Source organism: Thermoascus crustaceus (assembly GCF_041956765.1).
Source record: "Thermoascus crustaceus strain CBS 181.67 unplaced genomic scaffold VTN00scaffold_4, whole genome shotgun sequence".
NCBI lineage: Eukaryota > Fungi > Ascomycota > Eurotiomycetes > Eurotiales > Thermoascaceae > Thermoascus > Thermoascus crustaceus.
The window spans coordinates 1107429-1127795 of NW_027192530.1; the positions used below are offsets into that span (position 1 = coordinate 1107429).

Consider the following 20367-nt stretch of genomic DNA (forward strand, 5'->3'; position numbering starts at 1 on the left):
TTCGTACACTGCGACGGAGCATTCAGAAGCTGGATAAGTTTGTCAATGAAAATCCTAGCCTTGATCAAAGCTTTACACGCCGTCTTGACCGAGTCTTTCAAAGTGCTATACAAATGGCTGAATTGACAGCCCAACTTCAAAGCGATATCTCTCAACATCTAGAGCGTGCACGCGCTCCAAACTCTCAGAGATCTCGCAGAAGAATCCCTACTATAGGGCCATTGACAGTTAAAGATGCAAATTGTCAGGTTGCTGAACGCGCTGAAGCTGAACAAAAGAAGATTATTTCCCATGTCCGGAAACGCCAGTCTTCAAAGCCAAAAACCACCACTATAGACCGGTCGGAAACTGTTGAAAATACTCAGGGAGATAGCCAGGATCCAGGCGATATTAATGGGCTATTTAATGTATTTAAATACTAATCTACTTGTTGAGAAATTTGACAAAATAGTAGAAATTTTCCGTTGTGGTGAAATTTTCCGTTGTGGTGCAACGCACCAACACGGGTAGGTGTTGGGGCGGTGGCACGGGTAGTTAACTAAGTTAGTTACCAAGGACACTGGGCCATGCTGAGTCAGCAAACAGATCGCCCGGTCGTTTCACGTGATTCGTAGCGATTCTCCATCTCGGCATCAAATTCATCCCGCAGTTTTCGAAGATGGTCATTTCAACACCGACCTCTACAAGTCAACAGCTCGAGGCTCAGTGGTTTAGCGATATATTGCGCTCCGCTTAAATTCACATCTGCCCGTGGGTGCATATTTTTTTCTTTCCTGCGACGCCATCATAATGATCTGCAAAAGTTGCCGAACCCACCTTCTATCGCGGCTGCATTTCCAGCCTCAAACCCTCGCATTGCCTACCTCAACATGTGCGCGCCAATTGCCCTTCCATAGCGGTCAATTCCGCAAGTACAGCGACACTACTCCTCCACCGGCACCCCGACAACCTGCGTCCAGCGACAAGCCCATTACCATCCCGTCTGCCACATCCTCCGCTACACCGGGCGTCTCGCAACCCCTGAGCACATCGAATGCTGTTCACTCGGACGTCGACCCTACAAAACCTACAAAGCCAGCTGTAGTACGGGAGCCAAGCAGTTGCCCCGCCGGTACCAAGCTACAGGGGCTCAACTACTTTAAGAACAAGCCGGACGTCTTTGCTTTGGAGGACTCGGAGTACCCAGACTGGCTATGGGGTCTGCTGGACAACTCGAACAAGCAGTCGAAAGCAGAGACCGGAGGCGTGGATCCTAGCAGTACGCATTTCCCCTTTGATATTGCTTCCTAAGACACCTTCTAACCTCTACTCCAGCAATGAACAAGAAGCAGCGGAAACGCCACGAAAAGAAAATGGCCGCTCTCGCGGCATCGCAGCCCCGCAAGATTCCTCTTCACGAACAAGCCGTCGATATCACACCCGCTCCCTACAACGCGGACGAGACTGGACCGAAGGATATTGTTGCTGAGGCTGCCGCTAGCCTTGAGAAGAGGAACGAGATCACCAAGAGTGCAAGAGAGGCGAGGCGGAAGGGCATCAGGGAAGCCAACTTCCTGCGCGGTCTTTAAAATCCTTAGCAATTACATGTACAATTACGATGTCAAATTACTTCTCCATTGTCCGAGCAAATTCGTTGCCGCATCATTGTGTCTCTAGAACGACCTGGGCTGGGATATATTCGGTCTAGAAGAGTTCTGTTTCAGAGCCTTAAGGGTGTACTTTTAGCATCAGCCAGTTTTATACACTTGGGATAACGGAATAGGCTATGAACTGTATTTTTGCGTGCGTTCTGTTGATCTTCTGGGATTTCTCTATATAGGCAGTCGCCCTTTCAATTCGACGATTATGATATGTATTTCTTCATTTCTGCTGATAAACAATATCCTATGCCGTGGATGAGCTAACGACTGCTAGTAACAATACATTTTCAAGCTTCACAAACGCAACTTTGACATATCTAGACCGCTGTGGAGGAGAGTAACGCGCAGGAGTCATCCTTACCCTCGTCGTCTCGATGGTCTTTCAAGCCATCCGCCTGTTGTAGTACGTATATCTTAGGTCTCAGAACCATGATAAAAAAGTACTGTCGTCCAGAAGTCGTTTGTAAGTACTGTCAAGAGAGAAAGCATTTTGCAAAATCTATTCTTGCACTATTCAGTAGTCACGATCCGATATTTAGTTGCAATAGTAGACGACCGTGCAGAGCATATCGCCCAGGTATCTATATTCAGATTGAGTTAAAATGCATGTACAGACATAATAATGGACCCTGCTAGAAGCAGGGAAAGCAGGGATTTGCTTCTCCTGAATTTGGCGAGTCTGCACTCCCCAAACTGCTCAGATAGTGGGCTCATGCAGTCGCAGCATTTAAACAACAATGCCTTGGGTCTTAATTCTGAGGCACAGCCCACTCTTTCTCCTCACCCTGGCCATCCACCCACTGCTTAGACGCATCCCACAGCGCCTTGAACGCCCCATCCCCCGTCGACATCAGTTTCTCAAAAATCTCCCCGTTCACCCTTTCAAAGAAGGCCAGGAATCCCAGAAGCAGAAAGTCCGCGTAGCTCGCCTTCTCGCCCTCGAAGAAGGGACCCTCCTTGTTCTTTCCGTCCGGCCCCTTCAGCATCTTCACCAGCACCTCCAATTCCTTCTCCGCCTCCTTCCACATCGCCTGAACCTCTTCCGCGCTCTGGGGCCCAAGCTCCGACAGGGGCTTTCCGAACCACTTCTCGCGCGTCTCATAGAAGTACTTGGCGCCTCGCTCGTCCAGGATGCCAGGTACTTTGGCGACGACCAGCGGGAAGGCTTTCTTGAACACGTCGCTGAAGATTTTGTCCACCGCGACAGCGAGGGAGTAACTCGCGTCGCCGGAGGGGAAGATAGACGCGTAGGTCGGTGCAGGGAAGGCCTCTTCGAGATGTAGGGCAATCGGGAAGGAGTCGTTCATGGCGCCAGAGGGAGTGGATTTTACCGATGGCTTGTGGATGATTGCTGGGAGGGTGTACGGTAGGACCCCTTCGAGAGGAGGTACGGAGAGCTGCTTAAGCACGGGGGCTATGTCCGGGTAGGAGATGAATGACTGCGTGTACGGAATGCGCTTGTAGTTCAGGACCAGTCGGGTCTTGAGGGTGTTGGGGGACCATGATTTGGAGGGACCTGATGAGCGTTAGCTACCTATCCATCTATATCGATTGTTATCCTTGGCTTAGGTTGGTGGTATCAATGAGGGGTGCACCAACCCGAGAGGGACGAAGTGATGTCGAAAAAGTGAACAGGCTCCGTTGCAGCCATTTTGTTTGCCCTTCTCAGTCGAAATTGATAAATTCTAATGTATAGCTTCGATTGCTGAAGAGACGTCTGAGATGCGAAGTTGTTCGAAGCTGTCCTTCCTCAGGCCCCCTGGTGGGGTAGTGGGGCGATCTCGCTATTTATCGGCCACAGTGAGGACCTCCGGAGTCCTTATCGTATTCTAGAAGATCGCGGCATAACGAATTTGCCCGATATGCCTCGTTACCCGGAGACATTCCATTCCAGGCTCAACAGGACATTGTTCAAATTGTGCCATGTCAAAATCACGCGATGTGGTATATTTTAATGTAAGATTTTGGATAGGGGCCGAGATTATCACTCAAGAAGCTGACTGGACCTGGCCCGTTCTGGTTCCCCGCAGATAAGCCCGGTTATATTATTCTGTGAGCACTATGTTCATATACCTGCTTGACACTGATTCGCCTGTGCTCTATACGGAGCACTTGCTATCTTCATGAATCTCTACAGATAAGATAAAATGGGAAGATGCCCTAATCTAAACCACGCGTTCGCCGGGATTATCGTCATGCTTTGAAATCCATATAAAGTCCCCTATCTATAAACTCGGACACATTTTCATTTCTGCTTGTTCTATTGGGTTTTGTCGCAAGATACTAGACAATAGTAGAGTTCTCATAAAGTACTTGGTTTCATTAATAATTAGTTGCTCTGGGGCACCACCACTGATCTATAGCCCCAGAGACATTATAGAGAATATAAAGATCTAATATTGAAGAGCAAGAGGGGAGACCAGCTAAAGTTTCTCATTAACCTCAACAATAAACAGTAAACAAGTGACCATCAGCTAATCCAGCAACAGAATGACTGGCAGGAGATGATGGCTATCTCGATTACTAAATTCTGCAGGTGGAGGCTTTAATCGACAGCCATGCCGCATTAGCGATCGATTTATCTTCCCTAAGGGTCCAGTGACGTTAAGAAAGGCAGTATATAAACATATATCTCTGGCCGCAACCAGAGAACGAGCGGCTCAGTTATAAAGGAATTGTAACTACCTATATAGAAAATACCCAGTTAGAGCCAACTTGACGTTGAAGACGCAGAGCGAGGAAAGAGCGATTTATGAAATGAATCGAAGGATATAATTCTCAACGTATATATGACTAACGATAGAAGAAGCACTCATAAACAACCGTTAATAACCACCGCTGCATGGCAGCAAGACATGCAGAAACTTGTTCCAATTTGCGTGTAGAATAAGGACTTAAAAAGGAGAATGTTTCTCTGGAGAGCTAGTTGTATATGAGACTACGCAGTATACAACAAAATTAAATAGTTCAAATCTATGAGAGAAGAGGGAAAGGCACCATTCTGTCAATACAGATTAGAATAGAGCATACTTCAGTCTTCTCTCAGCAGTATATGACGAAATTTAAGCGGAATAGAACGCACAACACACATCACAAGCATCAAATAGGAGATAGATAGATATTGCGCCAAGGAACATCTCCAGAGACTCACAGAATTTCTTGATACTGAGATATTCCCTTGGATATTCCCTTGGATATCCCCTGGATATCTAGTTGTTAATCGCTAACCCTGAGTTAGACAAGAAAAGGCCATCCACGCTGGCATTTTTTCTTTCCGTCCTGGCTAAACAATCGAGATATCTCCGTGCTGAAACCAACAGCTAAGTCAATGTTGGTAGCTCGAGGAATCCGACTACTGCAGTTAGTCCCTAACCTCGTGGATATCAATGTCACAGGTCGAAATCTGTGTGATCCTAGTATCTCGCCTGCGGAATCCTTAGCTTCTGATTCTCGGACAGTGACAAGATACTGTAGAACGAAAAAGAAACTTTGTTCCTCGTCATCCTTCATCTGTATTGTATCCCAGTAAACGAAGTAGGTGACTATAGGTAGCCACGCCTGCATCATTAATTCCCGCTCATATTCCGCTGACCGAACTGAACTCGGAAAATGAAATATTAACCTGCGAAATGTTAACAAACCAAGTGCCAACCAACAAACCAACATACGGTAATATAACATTCGGTGAATATATATTTCTCCGGAGCTCCGTTCGGGAATGCCCAAAATCTAGTGTTTTAGTGCCAACATTATTACTTCTGCATCGCTCAGGTGTTTCATCAGTACTGCTTCCAGAGCCACATGGCGGCATTCCCGGTGGGTCATAACGCAGTGTGTAGGAGGTAGGCCGGAGAGTTACGTGTTTCAGCTAAAACCAATCCCACAGATGTTTGTATGTTTTGAAAGGGAACCGAAAAAAAGGAGAGACCAACTAAGAGCCAACTGGTAGCCTAAGGATAGAAATCTTGACTGCTCACCTGCACGTACTTTTTATCGTTCCGCGCTTTCGCTTTTCCAACGTGTGGACAAGTCTACGAAATAATGGCGCAAGAGGACGGTCGTGCAAGCTCTCATCCCACAGCCACGATGAGCTCGAAAGCCGTCTAAAAACTCTGATCGGAGGCCAGCGGGTCTTTGCTCTGAACGTGTGAGGACGATGAGCCATGCATGGCATCTGTCCCCGCAATGTGTGGAGGGGCGATCAGAGCGCGCGGACACGACGGCCAAGAGAGCAATGGAGCTGGGCTGAAACCGTGACTTCGTTGGACTCCCAAGTGTCCACTATCGCGACTCCCAACATCATAAAAGGCTGCTTGGTTACATCCAACTGGTCTATCTGAACTCTGAACACGCTCTTCTCCGACGTCCTCAACCCCTTCTTTGCAGACCGGTCCGATCTCGCGAGCAAGTGCCTGTTCTCCACCACCACCAACGAGCTAACAATATCCACAAGCCCCGTGCAGACATCGAAAGGTCCGAGACTCATCACAGCGGCGAGGACCATCGAGGCGGGTCGGGTATCGAGACCGTCCCAAACCAGGTTGTCGGATCCTTTGGTTGCAAGCTTGAGCTTGAGCTTCTTCACCATCTACACCGGCATTCGCTGAACGCCTGACGGCACATCGCGGGGCTGCAGATACTAGACAGGGAACGACAGCAATGGCCGCCACAACATCCCCTCCTCCGTCTGATGCAGGGCATTCATTTGCTCACGCAACCCTATCCCATTTGAAGCGGATATACGAGGTTCTCTCCACCGTCTCCCGCAGACCGGCGTTTTCCGCCACCGTCCAGCAGGAAGCTCCCGCAGACGGCTCCAATGGAAATCAAGACGGAGCTCCACTGACCTCATTTGAGACCTTCCTTGCGTACATGGCCAGTCCGGCCTCCAACGCAACCGGCCCAAGCAAAGAACACGATCTGTCTGCGCCAATCTCGAACTACTTCATCTCCTCGAGCCACAATACTTACTTGACGGGGAACCAGCTGTACAGTAATGCGGATACGAAATCATATACAGATGTAGGTATTTCCCCTGCAGTTATTCTGTTGCGTTTCGAAGCCATGGTGTGCTCGAAGTTAAATTAAATTGGACCCGTGGGGAAACCACACGGACGGATTCCGTGAGTTTGGCCACGCTTGACCGTCTGAACCCTGCGTCCGCACTGGCAGACGCTATTCGGAAATTGCTTTTCTTTATCGCTGGCAGACTGACAGATTATCACTGTCTTGCGCTTTCCAAGCTGACGTTGCTGCAGGCTCTCCTTCGAGGTTGTAGATGCCTCGAAATCGACGTCTGGGATGGAGACGAGGATTCTGCCAGTTCTGCTGAAGAAGAGGACGATGATACCAGCAGCAGCAGCAGCAGCAGCAGCAGCAGCAGTAGCAGCGAGGATGAGGCAGTGAAAAAAGATGGCGAAGTCGGTAAGAAAGAACGGAAGCAAAAGAATGAGAAGCCCAAGAGCAACAAGGGCCTCAACTCCCTCTCGAACAAGTTTAATCGGCTGATGATGCGCGGATCGTTGTCTGAAACTCCACCTGCGTCTGCTGAAACTAAAAGCGCTGCTCCCACTGGCTCAGGTGTCGCGGAAAAGCTAGCCGCTATCATCCGCCCAGAGCCCAGAGTACTGCATGGTTACACTCTCACCAAAGAAATAACCTTCCGCGATGTTTGCTACGCCATTCGTGACAGCGCATTTGTCACGAGTGATTTGCCCGTGATTGTGAGTCTCGAGGTACATGCGTGCCTCGAGCAGCAAGAGATGATGGTAGAGATCATGCAGGAGGCATGGAAAGGATTGCTGGTCGATATCACGCCAGACCTTGAGACTGGCAGGTTACCCAGCCCAGGAGAACTGAAACGAAAAATCCTCATAAAGGCCAAGTGGGTTCCTCCTACGGGAGACATCGCGAATGATGAAACAAACGACCTAGACGATGCTTTTGAGCAGGCTAAGTCAGCCGAGGAAAAGGAAGTTCGGGGCGATAGTGGCGCCTTAGCCACAACAGCGTCTACATCAACGCAGAAGAAAGCGAAGATGCTACATGCACTCAGTCGGCTAGCCGTGTACATGAGAGGATATCATTTCAGTGATTTCACCCAACCAGGTAACCAACCGAGCCCCACTGTCAGCCTAGGAAGTGAAACAACCACTTACCACAGTGCTAAATAATAGAGGCAACGATACCTACCCACGTCTTTTCTCTATCTGAAGCAGCCGCCAGAGACGCGCATGCCAACAAGCGGCAGGCTCTGTTCGAGCACAACCGTAACTTCCTAATGCGCGTCTATCCGTCCGGAATGCGTGTGAACTCGTCAAATATCGACCCGTCCTTCTTCTGGCGGCAGGGGGTTCAGATGGTGGCCTTGAACTGGCAGAAACAGGACAAAGGCATGATGCTGAACGAAGCCATGTTCGTGGGTGAGCAGGGCTGGGTTTTGAAGCCGACAGGTTACAGGTCGGCAGATGGAGGCTCCGAGGGAAGCATTGTGCGCCACACTGTAGACCTCTCACTGGAGATATTCGCGGGTCAGAACCTGCCGCTGCCACCGGGGGACTCTAATGAAAAGAGTTTCCGCCCGTACGTGCGCTGCGAGTTGCTCGTAGAGCAGCCCCAAGATAGCGTCGAGGCCAAGGACGAGGACAGCGACGGCAATAAGGCGGACAGCAAGAACACAAAATACAAGCGGCGGACAAAAACCTGCAGCGGGATCAATCCCGACTTCGGTGGGGAGACCCTAACGTTCTCCACTGCTCCGGGTGTTGTCGAGAAATTAAGCTTCCTGAGGTCCGTATTGCTTTTTCTCTTCAATCGCCCGCGTGACCCCTTCTGTTTCATTATTCCCTAGTTTGAGGTACCACCGCGCTTTGCACGGCAGGCTCTTGCGGCCGTGTTCATGGTGATGTTTATTCGAACCACGTCAGGCCGTTGTTGCTTCCCGGCTCTTTGGTCCCCAGCCTCGGCACGGTCGGTGCCAGTTTGCTGCTATCCTCTCGCATATCTCCATCTCGGTCCCATCTGCCGAGCGTATAATCTTCTACTCTACACCCCTGTCTTCTAAAACCCGTTCTTGGACGCACGAGCTAACGCTAAGAGCCACTGTAGGTTCAAAGTCAAGGACGACGAATTTGGACGAGACGATCTCGCTGCGTGGGCCTGTGTGCGGCTGGACCGGCTGCAGGGAGGATATCGCTTGGTCCATCTTTTCGATGCCAAAGGAAAGAAGTCAGAGGGCTTTTTACTGGTCAAGATAACCAAGACCATCTCGTGATCTGAGTTAACAGCCATTATTTGTCATACTTGGCCATTGTCAAATGTCAATAATCATACTCCAAAAGGTATGTTCATGTAGGCAGTTCCAGTTGTGGTAAACACCCCTTTTTAAAAAAGGAAAATCAATCCAAGTGCGGGTTAGGCCCTGCGGCGTCTGCGCCCAGACTTCGAGCTGTCAAAGAAACTTTCGCCCAATCTTAAGGCCACACCTCACCGCTCCTGTTGCTCATCACGAGCGATCCCACGTTTACCTTGCACATTCAATTGACATGTTTCCTGTCAGACTGTCACTGACTTGCGGGCATTGACCCTGCAGATCCTTGTGTAGATGTATACTATGCACGTAGAATAGCATGTAGAACAATAGACTAGAACCACTCGGTAGTCTGGTCGAGAACAACTGCATGGTACCTGATAAGGTGGCAACACAAGGGTGTTTCCCGCCTTGGCTTTATCCAACCGCCATCGGCGATAGCCGGTTCCAGGGTACCCTGTTGATCTAGCGCTTCAGGAAGCCATTGTGAATCAGGAGATTTCGCATCCGTGAAGGTATTCAAGCAAAGATCCGGGCCACCGCTGCATATGGGATATGGCGTAAGATCCCCGTTCGTCATTATTGCTCTGACTCTTGACCTTCCTGGCCGGGGAATGACCACGAGCCGTAGCTAGCAATTAAACTGGGTCTTGTTCCGGTCACATTCCGAGATCACCTCTTGGTAACAGAAATAGAAGACTACCGCAGATAGTCCCGGAGGGATGCTGTTAAGGTCAAATCTGAATTTCTCTTTTCGCTGACCTACACTCTTCAGTTTAAGTGATAAGGGTAGAGTACACCATAACGCCATGCACCTTGTCAATAATCGCCCTGGGGAGACGATCGATTGTGAACCGGCCCGGAGCATCTGAGATTTCGGTGTTGATCGCCGCTGTCGGGTGCACAGTGTCAGCATGGGGCTACCACCCGGCAAAGCAAATGACATCTGCCAAGTTCCTGCCATTGAGCCGCCGAGCGAGACCTAACAGTGGACCAGATAGAATTTGGCACGGTGCGGCAGTCAGGTAATGTTATGCGTTGATCTGGAGGGTGTGGCTGCTGTCTGCGGTGGCCCGTGAGTGTGGCGCGAGCCGCTGCGGACGGTCGATCCGGGCTCCCCCACGGTGATCAATTATTGGTTCTGCTGGCTGGCTATTGATGCTGTTGACAGGGGGCACGTTAGGCTTTGCCGTCTTCAAAGCTGTTGCACTATCTCCGGAGTATGTCGGCGAGGAAGCTGTTCATGGCCAGCGTGCGTCAGTCTCCACTGTTCATGAAGATCTGCGATGGGGGCCTGGCGAAGAGGGTGGGTTTTCCCATGTTGAATGTGTTGGGCTTTGGATCCTGGCTCGTGTTAGTTGATTGTTTCCAACAACTTACGATGTAACAATGGCCATGAAAACTTTAAGTGGACATCTTCGAATTGGCCCCTGCGTAAATGGGGTCGCGTGGGGTTTGACGCCTGAAACGATAAGGTCTCGATCAACACCTGGCGCAAACGAGGCCAAACCGTGCGGTCAACTTCGGTATTCCGTAATGCATATTGGCATTTCGGCAATGCTAACTGGAGTCGAGTGTGGATCAAGAATTAGGAAAAGACGGCTCCATGCAGTATCCCGTGCTGCCGTCCGCCGTACACAGAGCAGCTGGTACTACTTCGTGCTATCACGGATATGTGAGCATCAAATTACAAGTCTAAAAGAATCAAATTCGAAGCCCCACAATTTGTGTCAATGGCGTCGCTGCGGCAGGCGCTAAGGGGTTACCTTTGGAGTGTGCAGTAGACCGGCGCAGAGACTCGCAGCTCGTTCTTTGATCAGGGAAGAAAATAAACGTTCAGATGTGGAAAGGTGCCCTGTCGGTACGTGTTGCAGAAACTGATAGCTTGTCAAAATAAGGTGGATCGTTCAAGGGATATCCTGGCTATAGCAGTGCGGTCAGCTCCCCCCTCCCCCCAATTTCACTATAACCAGATACAGACTCACGCATTCTTTGCGGATACGCTAAGTACTAGGCAGTCCTGGCAGTTCTCTAAACAAAATAATGTGAAAAAGTATCCTTGGGATAAATTAGCATGGAGTCATACAGTAGACGCCGAGCATCTGAAATTTGGAGCTGCTGCGAGTCCAGGAAGAAAGACCATGTCAGGAGATGTCCTTGGTGCGTAAACTCGCGCTCAACTAGACGATACAACTGGACCGGCAATCAATTGAAAGAGGCATGTTGATCCGATCTGCGTACACTTTGTTGGATAGCTGGTCATTCTGACTCCTGCATGTTTCCAACAGCATCTGGATCAGTGCTGAAGACGCTTTTTGATCCGATTTACTGTTGCGTCCCGCCATGTACCGCAGCTCAGCTTCGTGCGATCATACTAGTTGTGGAAAGATCAGATTGAAGCCATTCTACGTGTTTCGCGAATGACGTGAAAATTGCCACAGGAACTTATCCCACAAGTATACGGGGAGTATTCCGTAGTGAAACTGCTAAGCCGGTCAAAGATGTAGCTGGGGCAAGCCACACGGGAGCACTCTAGCCTTTTTACGTGTTCGTCTGGCGCAATTCTAACATACTTTAGCCCCGCACACTGTTTGGTAGGGTTTTGTGGTGAATTGTTTCTAACCTTGATCACTCATCACAAAACGTAATGCACACTTGAAACTCTTCAGGCCGCAGTTCGAGGGGAACGCAAGGTCACGTTGATCAGTCCAAGTAGTTGGCACTAGAGCTATCCGATAATTGTTGGACGAGTCAAGGGTTATTGCCAAGGAGTTCCTGGTTATAATCAAAGAAATAATCAAGAGGCAATTCATAAGTTGCTTCTTTTTTTTTTTTTTTAAATCTGGAACAGGCTGATGTCTGCTAAATTCGACCTCTGGCATGCGTTCCATGGTCACCGAAAAGGACAGGGAATTGCCCTGGCCAGTCAACCAATCAGAACTGCAATTTTCCCTTGAGTTCCAGGCTTGGAAACGAAGCACAAGTAGGGGGAAGGAAAGCTGCCGGATGCAGGTCCTCAATAGACTGTTATCAGCCTCATTGAAATGAACAATTGCCGAAGCACTATCCACTAGTTCCCTACCGGGACGAGTCAACAAGATACGAAAGGAGATCAGGGCCAAAGTTCCTCCTGGTTGGTGATTTATAGTAGAAAAGGACAACATTACCAGAAAAACAAAAGATAGGATCGTGCTTTATCTGTCCTTTGTTGAAGTTGACCTGTGAAAGTCGTGTCATATTTCAGACGTATTGTGTGTCCACCTGCCGCGAGCTGATAAACGTCCATAAAATTGACAATTTCAATAACATCCTGCTGCATATAGGATTTGTCTCGTGCGACATTTCGAGCATCTTTTTTGTCCGTGACGGCGTGTCCCTGTTCCCTGAGGTTCGCCCACAGATCTACCTCCAAATTCTTGGCTGTCAGCCAGGACAGGGCGAGTAACAGAGGTCAGTTGTCTGCACGTAAGATGGTCATCATGCCTGATCGACAAAGCCTCCCGAGTCATGTGGGCCAGGGCTCCTTTCCATAATTCGTGGACGGTTATCGCATCGGACGCACGCATAACTGGAGCTGTATGCAACAAACAGAAAGCGTTCTGACTCCTTTTTAGGAACCGGGCGGGAAGTGGCGGCACTTGATAGATACGCCTGCAAAATCACCATAAGAATCGAGGTCCGCGTATTCTGAACACGTCCGACACAGTCGACAGGTCACATATATCTTCTGGGCTCGACTCTCCCGCATCAAAACGATCACGAAAACAAGAGAAAGGCTGCTTCTGTTGTCCCATCAAGAATGTGTTCCTCAAAAATATCGGCCTCTCTGACCAATAGTGCCCGACATGTCCAAGAATGCACCACGGTCGGCACAGTTCGACCTCTTGGGCGCGTAACAATATTTGGGACCGAGATAGCCATGACGCCGGTGAGGAAATGGAAAACGATTGCCCAGTACACCGAGGGAGGACGCTGACAACAGGATCGTCAAGATGCCGGGTGTACGCTGCCCCACCTGCGAAAGTCGAGGGCAGGAGGTCTGGGTCATCCCAGGAAAGAACTGTCATGTGTGTGGTACGATGTGCTGAATTATTCGAATGGTAATGACCCCATGTGATGTAGAATAAGGGGTCAGCAAATGCTGACCACTTCCCAGGTAAATTTACCTGCCCAAGGAGGTTCTCCAAGTCGTCGTGGTGGTAGAGACCATTATTTGAGAAACATCACTTCAGATAATGAATTTCTGAACTTTTCTGCGTTTTGCCTTTAGTGGAGACAGAATGGATATTGAAAACAAAGAGATGACAGAAGGGGCGACTGCGATACGATTGTGAGGAAGGTCAAACAAAGAAGTGTGTCGATAAATATAACAAGATGAGCAATCATCCAGGGTGCTTATTTAGTCTGTTATATTTCCTTCATTATCAGAAACTTTCACTATCCCGGGGTTCCCAGGAAACTGAAGAGAAGGTTCTGAAGAATGTGAAGCTAGAAGATAAGAGCGGATGAGTGAATTAAAATAGCAGTTGAAGAGAACCGAAAGCTGGGAAACCCACGAGATTCCGCGTTCATAATCTCCCTGGTCCACCGTGATTCTAGTGGCGACTCTTCGCAATGCGAGATTCTTGCATCAATCTCCTGGATCCCTGGTACAGCAAGTGAAATCATCTCCGGTGAACAAAAGCAGAACAAGGGATATTCAAATGCATCGGAAGTCAGACTGTGTATTGAAGCGGTATTCCAAGCCGGACTTCATCCGGTAACGGTGCAGGGGTATTCACTGGTGCTGACGATGCCTATTGCAGCTCTCCCGAGCCATCGTTTGGAAACCTGGATCCTGGAAAGATCGAAGGCTGTATGCGTGCGCAGCAATAAAAATGGCCATGCTTATAGTTGGCATTATTAAGCCCCAGTAGTGATGAGAATTATAATCTTAGACAGGCAGCTACCTGGGAAGCTTTGCCGTCCTCCATAGCCGTGACCGAAGACGCGAGAGCCTTGCGGAGACTCAACGAACTCGATTGCCGAATTATTTCTAGCCCGAGCGGAAATGAAAGATAACGCACCTGTATATTAAAGATCCCATGTAGTTAGAAAGACAAGAGACGAATAGGAAACGGCCGGGAAGTGAAGCGTAGCAAAGACAAAGACAGTCTAAGGCCCTCTATATCCGCCGGTCGACTTTAGCCGCTGCAACATTACCGGGAAGCCTCGCATCGGAGAAGGCAGCTCTGACAACTTTTAGAATCGCACATTCTCTCGAGGATAGAAAGCCAGGATGAGTACCCTTCTAGAAGCATGTAAACAGCTTCAAAGTGCTTGCTATATGCATCTCTTCCGGCAACGGCGGACTTTTGTCTGAATCTATCAGGCTAAGTTAGCAAACACCGGGGTTCTGTCAGGCGGACATGGATACAGTGGCTTTTAACGAGCTAGTCAAACATGAGCCACCACATTTTGTTTGCCCATATCTTCACGTCTTTCTTCCACGCAGCATACCCTACCTAGCCATTCATATGGAGTCACGACCCTTGTTTCCTCGATCCCAGCAGGTAGCAAGTGATAGCACCGCATCAGAATCCCGACAAGCCGTCCACAATGAGGCTCTGTTACATTTGATCAGTGATTGTGTTAGATCAGAAGCAGACACTTGCCGGTTTTGATGGTAAGCTCGAATTCCTCTTGCTGCCAATGAGAAGCAGTCGCCCGGGAGTAGCTGGTCAATTTCATCCACGCACCTCGAAGCCAAATCTAACGACATCTCAAGCAAGGCAAATGTGGGAAACCAAGAGACTCTAGATATCTGGAACCCGGCGGAGATGGCTTGAAAATATAACTGAGTGGGTGCTCGCATGTTGTAGCAGCAGTTCGATCGGAAGCCTGAAGCCCCTGGTTGCACCTTCCGTCGGACACCGTGGACCTCCCGAGACATCTTCACTGCCAGGGACAACATCGTCCATGAAGCCTCTAGTGCTGGCTTGTGTTTCTCGACTCGGATATGTTTTGTTTCGTAAGCAGCTTCTTCATTTCCATTCGCTTTCGGTGCCCTCCTATGTGATACCTATTTCGCGTCCATCTTTGTATCATGAGAGATGTTGTACAATGTTCCTCGAGTCGTATACTCGGTGTCTATATCGTGTCCTTAGTATGTCAAGAGCATCCCTGTTGAAAGGGTTGTTCGACCTGTGCGATTGACCGTTCACTTTTGCAGAAAAATTGGTAGCGGGTAGACATCTTTAGCACTTTTTTGCGTCTTCCATTATCTGTTATCTGTTATTCGAACCATGACGCCATCTTATATCAAGATAGAGTCCCATCGACTGTCATTTCTCCCGAAACTACCTACCACTCTAAGGTCCATGAGGCTGAAAATGACGGTTCTATGCAATAAGGATGTCCTGCGCTTAAGACACGTCCACAATCTTAGAGAGTTAGTACTGGGGCCCGTTACTCACTGGAAAAGAACATGAATTGGAATGATTCAGGAAAGCCATGGGATTGGCGCTAATTTATGTTCGCTGATACGCCGTGAGATGGTAAGTCTGCTTTCTATCTACTGTCGGTCGGTCACCTGGGCCACCCGTCGAGATTGTTCGGACGAACTCTGTCCACGACAACGCTATTGCCCATGCAGTACGTTCGCCCCAGATGTCTATATTCCAATCATCAAGTGACAATCCATGCTTTAGACCAAGCTAGAGGTATTGGCAATAGAGACACATTATGCATACATGGCTTGAGCCCGATCTAGGAAATGCTCCGTGAGCTCAGGGTTAGAAAGAACGCTTCCTGTTAGCGAGTTCGTCAAGCCGAGGATAGCTTAATCGCCCTGTTCGGAAAATATCTCCTATTGCGACAGAAAGGGATCGCTATCGCCAGCATCTGCAGCGAAGCGGGGCGAGTGGACATTCAAATTACTGCGTACTCTATACTGCGCAGTCGCTGAATAGCTAGGCAAAATCAATTAGTGCATGTTATTCCAGAAAGTTGACCTCTCAACCGTGCTCCAGATTTTAGGTTGAGTTAGAACGTTAAATCCCGCGGATGATACTCAAAAGAGACAGAATCTACTTTCACTTACATTGCTATGCCCGATTCCGAATGCATCACCCAACTGACAATGGAAAGATGATTTTGCTAGGAACGGTGAGTGCAGTTGTTGCAGAACATGTCAACTACACTGCACGATTGAGACCCCTTAATAGGATAGACCGATTAAAAAAAACGCTGCTATGAAAATCGAGATTAACCTGGCATCGACCTAGTGTAGTGCACCGTATTACGTCGTTGTGATCCATGTTCTTGGATAAAAGTGATGCAGTTCCGGCCGATCTGAGACCGACAGCAGGTTGCTGCGGCTAAGATACTACTTGTTACCACATACCGAGAGAATTTGCTCTCTTTATCCTGTCGAATTGATCGATTTTCTACTTCCACGTGCGTATTCCTACCAACCAGTTAGGGAACAAGATAAGCGTAGCATCGATCTTAGTCTTCCAGATGCTTTGGGGTGAGGAAGCTGGGATCATCGTTACCCACGGCAGAGAGGAGCCGTACTGCTTCTAATCGGACACCGAAAAAACTGGCCAGATCGGGCAAGGCAAGGTTTTCCCGGGCCACTATTCAACTTTTATCTGACTATCTGACTCTGGAGCTCAACAGCCATGCTACTAATGCAGTCCAGCAGAGCGACGCAACAGAGCTGTATAGGCCCAGCGATAACAGTGATGATAATGGAAGTTAGGGAGTGTGTAGTAGGAAATGGCGATGATAACGGATCACTGCATCGGGCCGACACGAGTCTAAGATCCAGCGTGCCATACTCGTAACTCAAGAGGGGCCTTGAATGTTCACGTGACCCAGGGGAGTGCTCAGACGTCATTGTCGGTGGGTTCCATGCTCTCGACACTCTACCTACGTTCAGGAACTGCTCAAAGCGGAACGCTCAATTCTGGACTTTAACCTCAGCTACTCTGCAGGAGGTATCACTGTACTGCTCTTCTCGATGCAAGTTCGCACTTCAAAGCGGCTATCTGGGTATTGTTGGAGCACCGTCTATTCTTCGCGTTCCCCGTCTTGCGAGGAGATCTAAAAAATCCACACAGGAAAAAAAAAGGGCTGTGATAATAAAAGCGGCCAAACATGGCAGATAAATACGAAATTGGTACTCGCGCTGAATGCGAGCGCATGGTTCGAGAATGGGGTTTTGGGCACGTGTTTACCTGGACGGACGGAAGGTAGGTAGAAAGATATAAATAAATATTCTTGGATCCTCTTCTGATAGGTTTATGCAAATGCACACGGTTTTCCATACCCCTGATTTTTTTTTCTACTATAAAACGTTTAAAATGTTCAACGTTACTCGTTGTTTCTAGATTTGTTGTAATTCATCGAATTTAAACTATCCCCCACCCTTTCCATTTCCCACATAAGAGACCGCACATAATGGGTGTCTCTCCAGAAATTTATTAATATATAAATCCCCATATTCAACTTTGACATCTCTCACAACGCACTATACATAAAACATTTTATTTTACCAAAAGTCACCTTTCAACTACCTCCTAACTAACATCTACAGCAACGCACACTACCCACCCCACGCCCACCCGGGCATCACAACCCACCTCATCCGCCGCGGCACCATGACCATCACGTACCCGGAAGACAACGACGCCCTGTACGGCGGGGTCGTCAAGAAGGAGACGTTTGGCCCCGGGTCGAGGATCGACGTCCCTGCGGGGAAACTGCACGAGGTCTGGATCGGAAGTGAAGGGTGTGAGTATGTTATTGGGGAATAAAAAAGTATGTTGTCGGTAATGATAATGAAAGGGATGGTGGATTTGGTTTGGTTTGAGGGGGAGATTGGGGGATTGGTGGGTATGGGGTATGAGTAGTACAGTGTTGGAGTGGAGGTTGAGGGTTTTAGATGGGAAGTGCATCTTTCTTGGATGTGGGTCACGGGTAAATTGAGCCGGAAATGAGCATGAATATGAAGCTTCATCAAGGGAATTAAAAGATGTAGGTAGGGGCTGGATGGAGGTTGATGAGTTACGACATACGATGATGACAACCTATGCACGAGTATACGATGCAAAGTCAAATTCAATCCAGCTGGATAAGATGTTTTAGAGTATTTTAATTCTGAGAAGTGAAAGGACCGACGAAATGACTCAGTCATTCATTGGATACACCAGTTCGACACAGTTTTGTCTATACACTATCGAACATCTCAGTGAGAATGAACCATTTTGCGCAAAGAAGAGTCACTCTTTTCTAAAATGCAAATACAGAAAACGAAATGTTACCGCTATCTGCGGAATGACTTTTATGCTTTCCGACAAGTGCTTCTAGTATTTTTTTTTTATTTTTATTATTATTTTTTAACAGCACTGTCCGCGGTCTTGGGCTAGTGAGCGAATCTGAAATCAAGTCTGTTGGCAGGAGTTAGCAAACCAGTATCAATCTGGATAAGCGAATGGCAACAGCAACAGACCTCTTGTTCCCACTATTCTTGTTTGCAGCAAGATATGCGTCCCTTTCTTCAGATGACATAGCATTCCACTTTTCAGCACGTTTCCTGCGGGGTCCAATTAGCATCTTCTACAGAATCAAATTTGGAGAGGGAGAAAGAAGGTGGACACATACCTGTTGCGCCACACGTAGTAATACTTGGCGCCAACGAAAACGAATCCGCTGTAGACGCTGAGGGCGATCAGGACCTTGTTGCCGGTACGGTATATTGGTTTATCGTTTTCGCGATAGATCTGGAAATATGTAGTGAGCGCGAAGGTTGTTGAGTCTGAAAACTGCTAGAGCCTTTGTACTTACGTTATACGCAATGATATTGCTCGCCTGCACGGTCATGTTATACATGGCCGAAGCGACAGTCCGGGTGCGGACCGATCCCGCGTTCCTGGAAGTGATGGCCACAATAGCCGCGTGGATATACGGGCTCCCGATCAACAGGGTCAAAATAACCCATTTAGCCCATGGACTGGAATCCGCTGGAAGCACCTCGAGAGCAATCACGCAAGCCAGGTTCCAGATTTCGGCAACCACACCAAGCAGCAGACGCTGGTTAATGCGTTCCGACACCCATGTCCAAAAGAATAGGTTGAGCATGAAGAGGACGTAGGCAGGGATTTGAAGCAGATTTGTTCTGAAAGTGTCGAATCCGAGAGACTTGAGCTGCAGCGAGATATAGCTCTCAACGGTTGTCGGGGGAATCATCCACGTCAAGCCAAGCAAGTAGAGTGGCCACATGTCGTAGTCGCAGAGGGATTCCCAGAGAAGCTTGGGTGTCACTGCTTGCCGGTTGTGCATGCTCCCTTTGCTCGGGTCATCGCGGAGAACTCTGTTGACCATGATCTTCTCTTCCCTTTCGTTGAACCACCCTTTCTTCCCTCGGAAGAACGATGCAGTCTGTGTCGGAGACGCAGGCATCCAGAAGGCGGCAATTATGCCGATGACACCCGTTATGAGACCCTCAAACGCGAACAGATATCTCCAGCCCCCTTTACCATCAGGGCCGCGGATGTGTAGAAAGCCATAGGCAAGGAAAGCGCTGATTATAGACGTGGCTTTGTAGGTAATCCAGAAGTAGCTAAGCCTCAAAGGGAGCTCTTTTGACTTGTACCAGTATGAGAGGAATAAAATGGTATCCGGAATGCTGGGTGGGAAAAAAAGAAAATTCAGCTTCTAGCAAGTCAAGGAAATAGAATGAACACAGATGTTGCAGGGGCACTTACAACCCGCCTTCGAAAAGACCGAGAAGAGCACGGCAAGCATAGAAAGAGCCTTTACCCTTGAGAAACGCTTGAGAAGCCGCAATCAAACTCCAGGAGACCATCTGGATGGGGATCCATCGGTCGGGTCCCAGCTTTTTCGAGATCAGCTGCGATGGAAGCTCTGCAAATAGGAAACAGAGATAGAAAATAGTCTGTCCGGTGTTGTAATCGTTCGTGTTCAAGCCAAGATCGCCTAGCATATTGTCCGAAGTAGCTTGAATGACATTTCCTCGGTCGAGCTGTAGTGCAAAGAACGTAACACAAGCGAACGAGCATACGCGTAGGTCAATCTGAGCAAGTCAACGTTCATCATCGACTGTATTTCGGGGTTTTCAGAATCAGGGATAGGTACCTTCCTGACAATTTTCTTCTCTTCCTCTTCCGTCCACTCAAACTCGGGGTCCCAACGATGAATTCCTTCGTATGTTGAGATCGGCTTATAGTAACGAACATCCTCGGTCGCTTCAAATGTACCTTCCTGTACCTTGGGCCTTTGCTGTTCAGCTACAGGAAGTGCAGAAGCGAACCCCTTTGTCGCAGTATCATGTTCGAGGCTCCCAGAGCCGACAGAGCCATCACCCTGCGTGGCGTCTTTTGCAGTCATCTTGGAAATTTCTTAACTGCACAC

At 48.6% G+C, this 20367-nt stretch overlaps 7 protein-coding genes across 7 annotated transcripts; 4 read left to right on the forward strand and 3 right to left on the reverse strand.

Annotated features, from left to right (window-relative positions):
• Positions 1 to 789: 789 nt before the first annotated feature.
• Positions 790 to 1568, forward strand: VTN00DRAFT_6977 (mitochondrial 54S ribosomal protein mL54; the record flags this gene model as incomplete). The annotated part of the gene is made up of 2 exons (XM_069433672.1): positions 790 to 1258; positions 1315 to 1568. 2 exons carry the CDS (start codon positions 790 to 792, stop codon positions 1566 to 1568), a joined length of 723 nt encoding a protein of 240 aa, XP_069287031.1.
• Positions 1569 to 2389: 821 nt separating this feature from the next.
• On the reverse strand, positions 2390 to 3291 carry VTN00DRAFT_6978 (uncharacterized protein; the record flags this gene model as incomplete). Its single annotated transcript, XM_069433673.1, has 2 exons — positions 2390 to 3156; positions 3240 to 3291. The coding sequence occupies 2 exons, from the start codon at positions 3289 to 3291 to the stop codon at positions 2390 to 2392; spliced, it is 819 nt and encodes a 272-aa protein (XP_069287032.1).
• A 2550-nt stretch (positions 3292 to 5841) lies between these two features.
• VTN00DRAFT_6979 (uncharacterized protein) lies at positions 5842 to 6228 on the reverse strand (the record flags this gene model as incomplete). The annotated part of the gene is made up of 1 exon (XM_069433674.1): positions 5842 to 6228. The coding sequence occupies one exon, from the start codon at positions 6226 to 6228 to the stop codon at positions 5842 to 5844; it is 387 nt and encodes a 128-aa protein (XP_069287033.1).
• Positions 6229 to 6299: 71 nt separating this feature from the next.
• VTN00DRAFT_6980 (uncharacterized protein) lies at positions 6300 to 8913 on the forward strand (the record flags this gene model as incomplete). The annotated part of the gene is made up of 4 exons (XM_069433676.1): positions 6300 to 6662; positions 6899 to 7748; positions 7817 to 8429; positions 8748 to 8913. The coding sequence occupies 4 exons, from the start codon at positions 6300 to 6302 to the stop codon at positions 8911 to 8913; spliced, it is 1992 nt and encodes a 663-aa protein (XP_069287034.1).
• Positions 8914 to 12804: 3891 nt separating this feature from the next.
• Positions 12805 to 13152, forward strand: VTN00DRAFT_6981 (uncharacterized protein; the record flags this gene model as incomplete). The annotated part of the gene is made up of 3 exons (XM_069433677.1): positions 12805 to 12877; positions 12942 to 13049; positions 13106 to 13152. 3 exons carry the CDS (start codon positions 12805 to 12807, stop codon positions 13150 to 13152), a joined length of 228 nt encoding a protein of 75 aa, XP_069287035.1.
• Positions 13153 to 17091: 3939 nt separating this feature from the next.
• On the forward strand, positions 17092 to 17750 carry VTN00DRAFT_6982 (uncharacterized protein; the record flags this gene model as incomplete). Its single annotated transcript, XM_069433678.1, has 2 exons — positions 17092 to 17186; positions 17531 to 17750. 2 exons carry the CDS (start codon positions 17092 to 17094, stop codon positions 17748 to 17750), a joined length of 315 nt encoding a protein of 104 aa, XP_069287036.1.
• A 608-nt stretch (positions 17751 to 18358) lies between these two features.
• VTN00DRAFT_6983 (uncharacterized protein) lies at positions 18359 to 20343 on the reverse strand (the record flags this gene model as incomplete). Its single annotated transcript, XM_069433679.1, has 6 exons — positions 18359 to 18383; positions 18446 to 18529; positions 18598 to 18716; positions 18781 to 19621; positions 19701 to 20029; positions 20092 to 20343. 6 exons carry the CDS (start codon positions 20341 to 20343, stop codon positions 18359 to 18361), a joined length of 1650 nt encoding a protein of 549 aa, XP_069287037.1.
• Between the last annotated feature and the right edge of the window lie 24 nt (positions 20344 to 20367).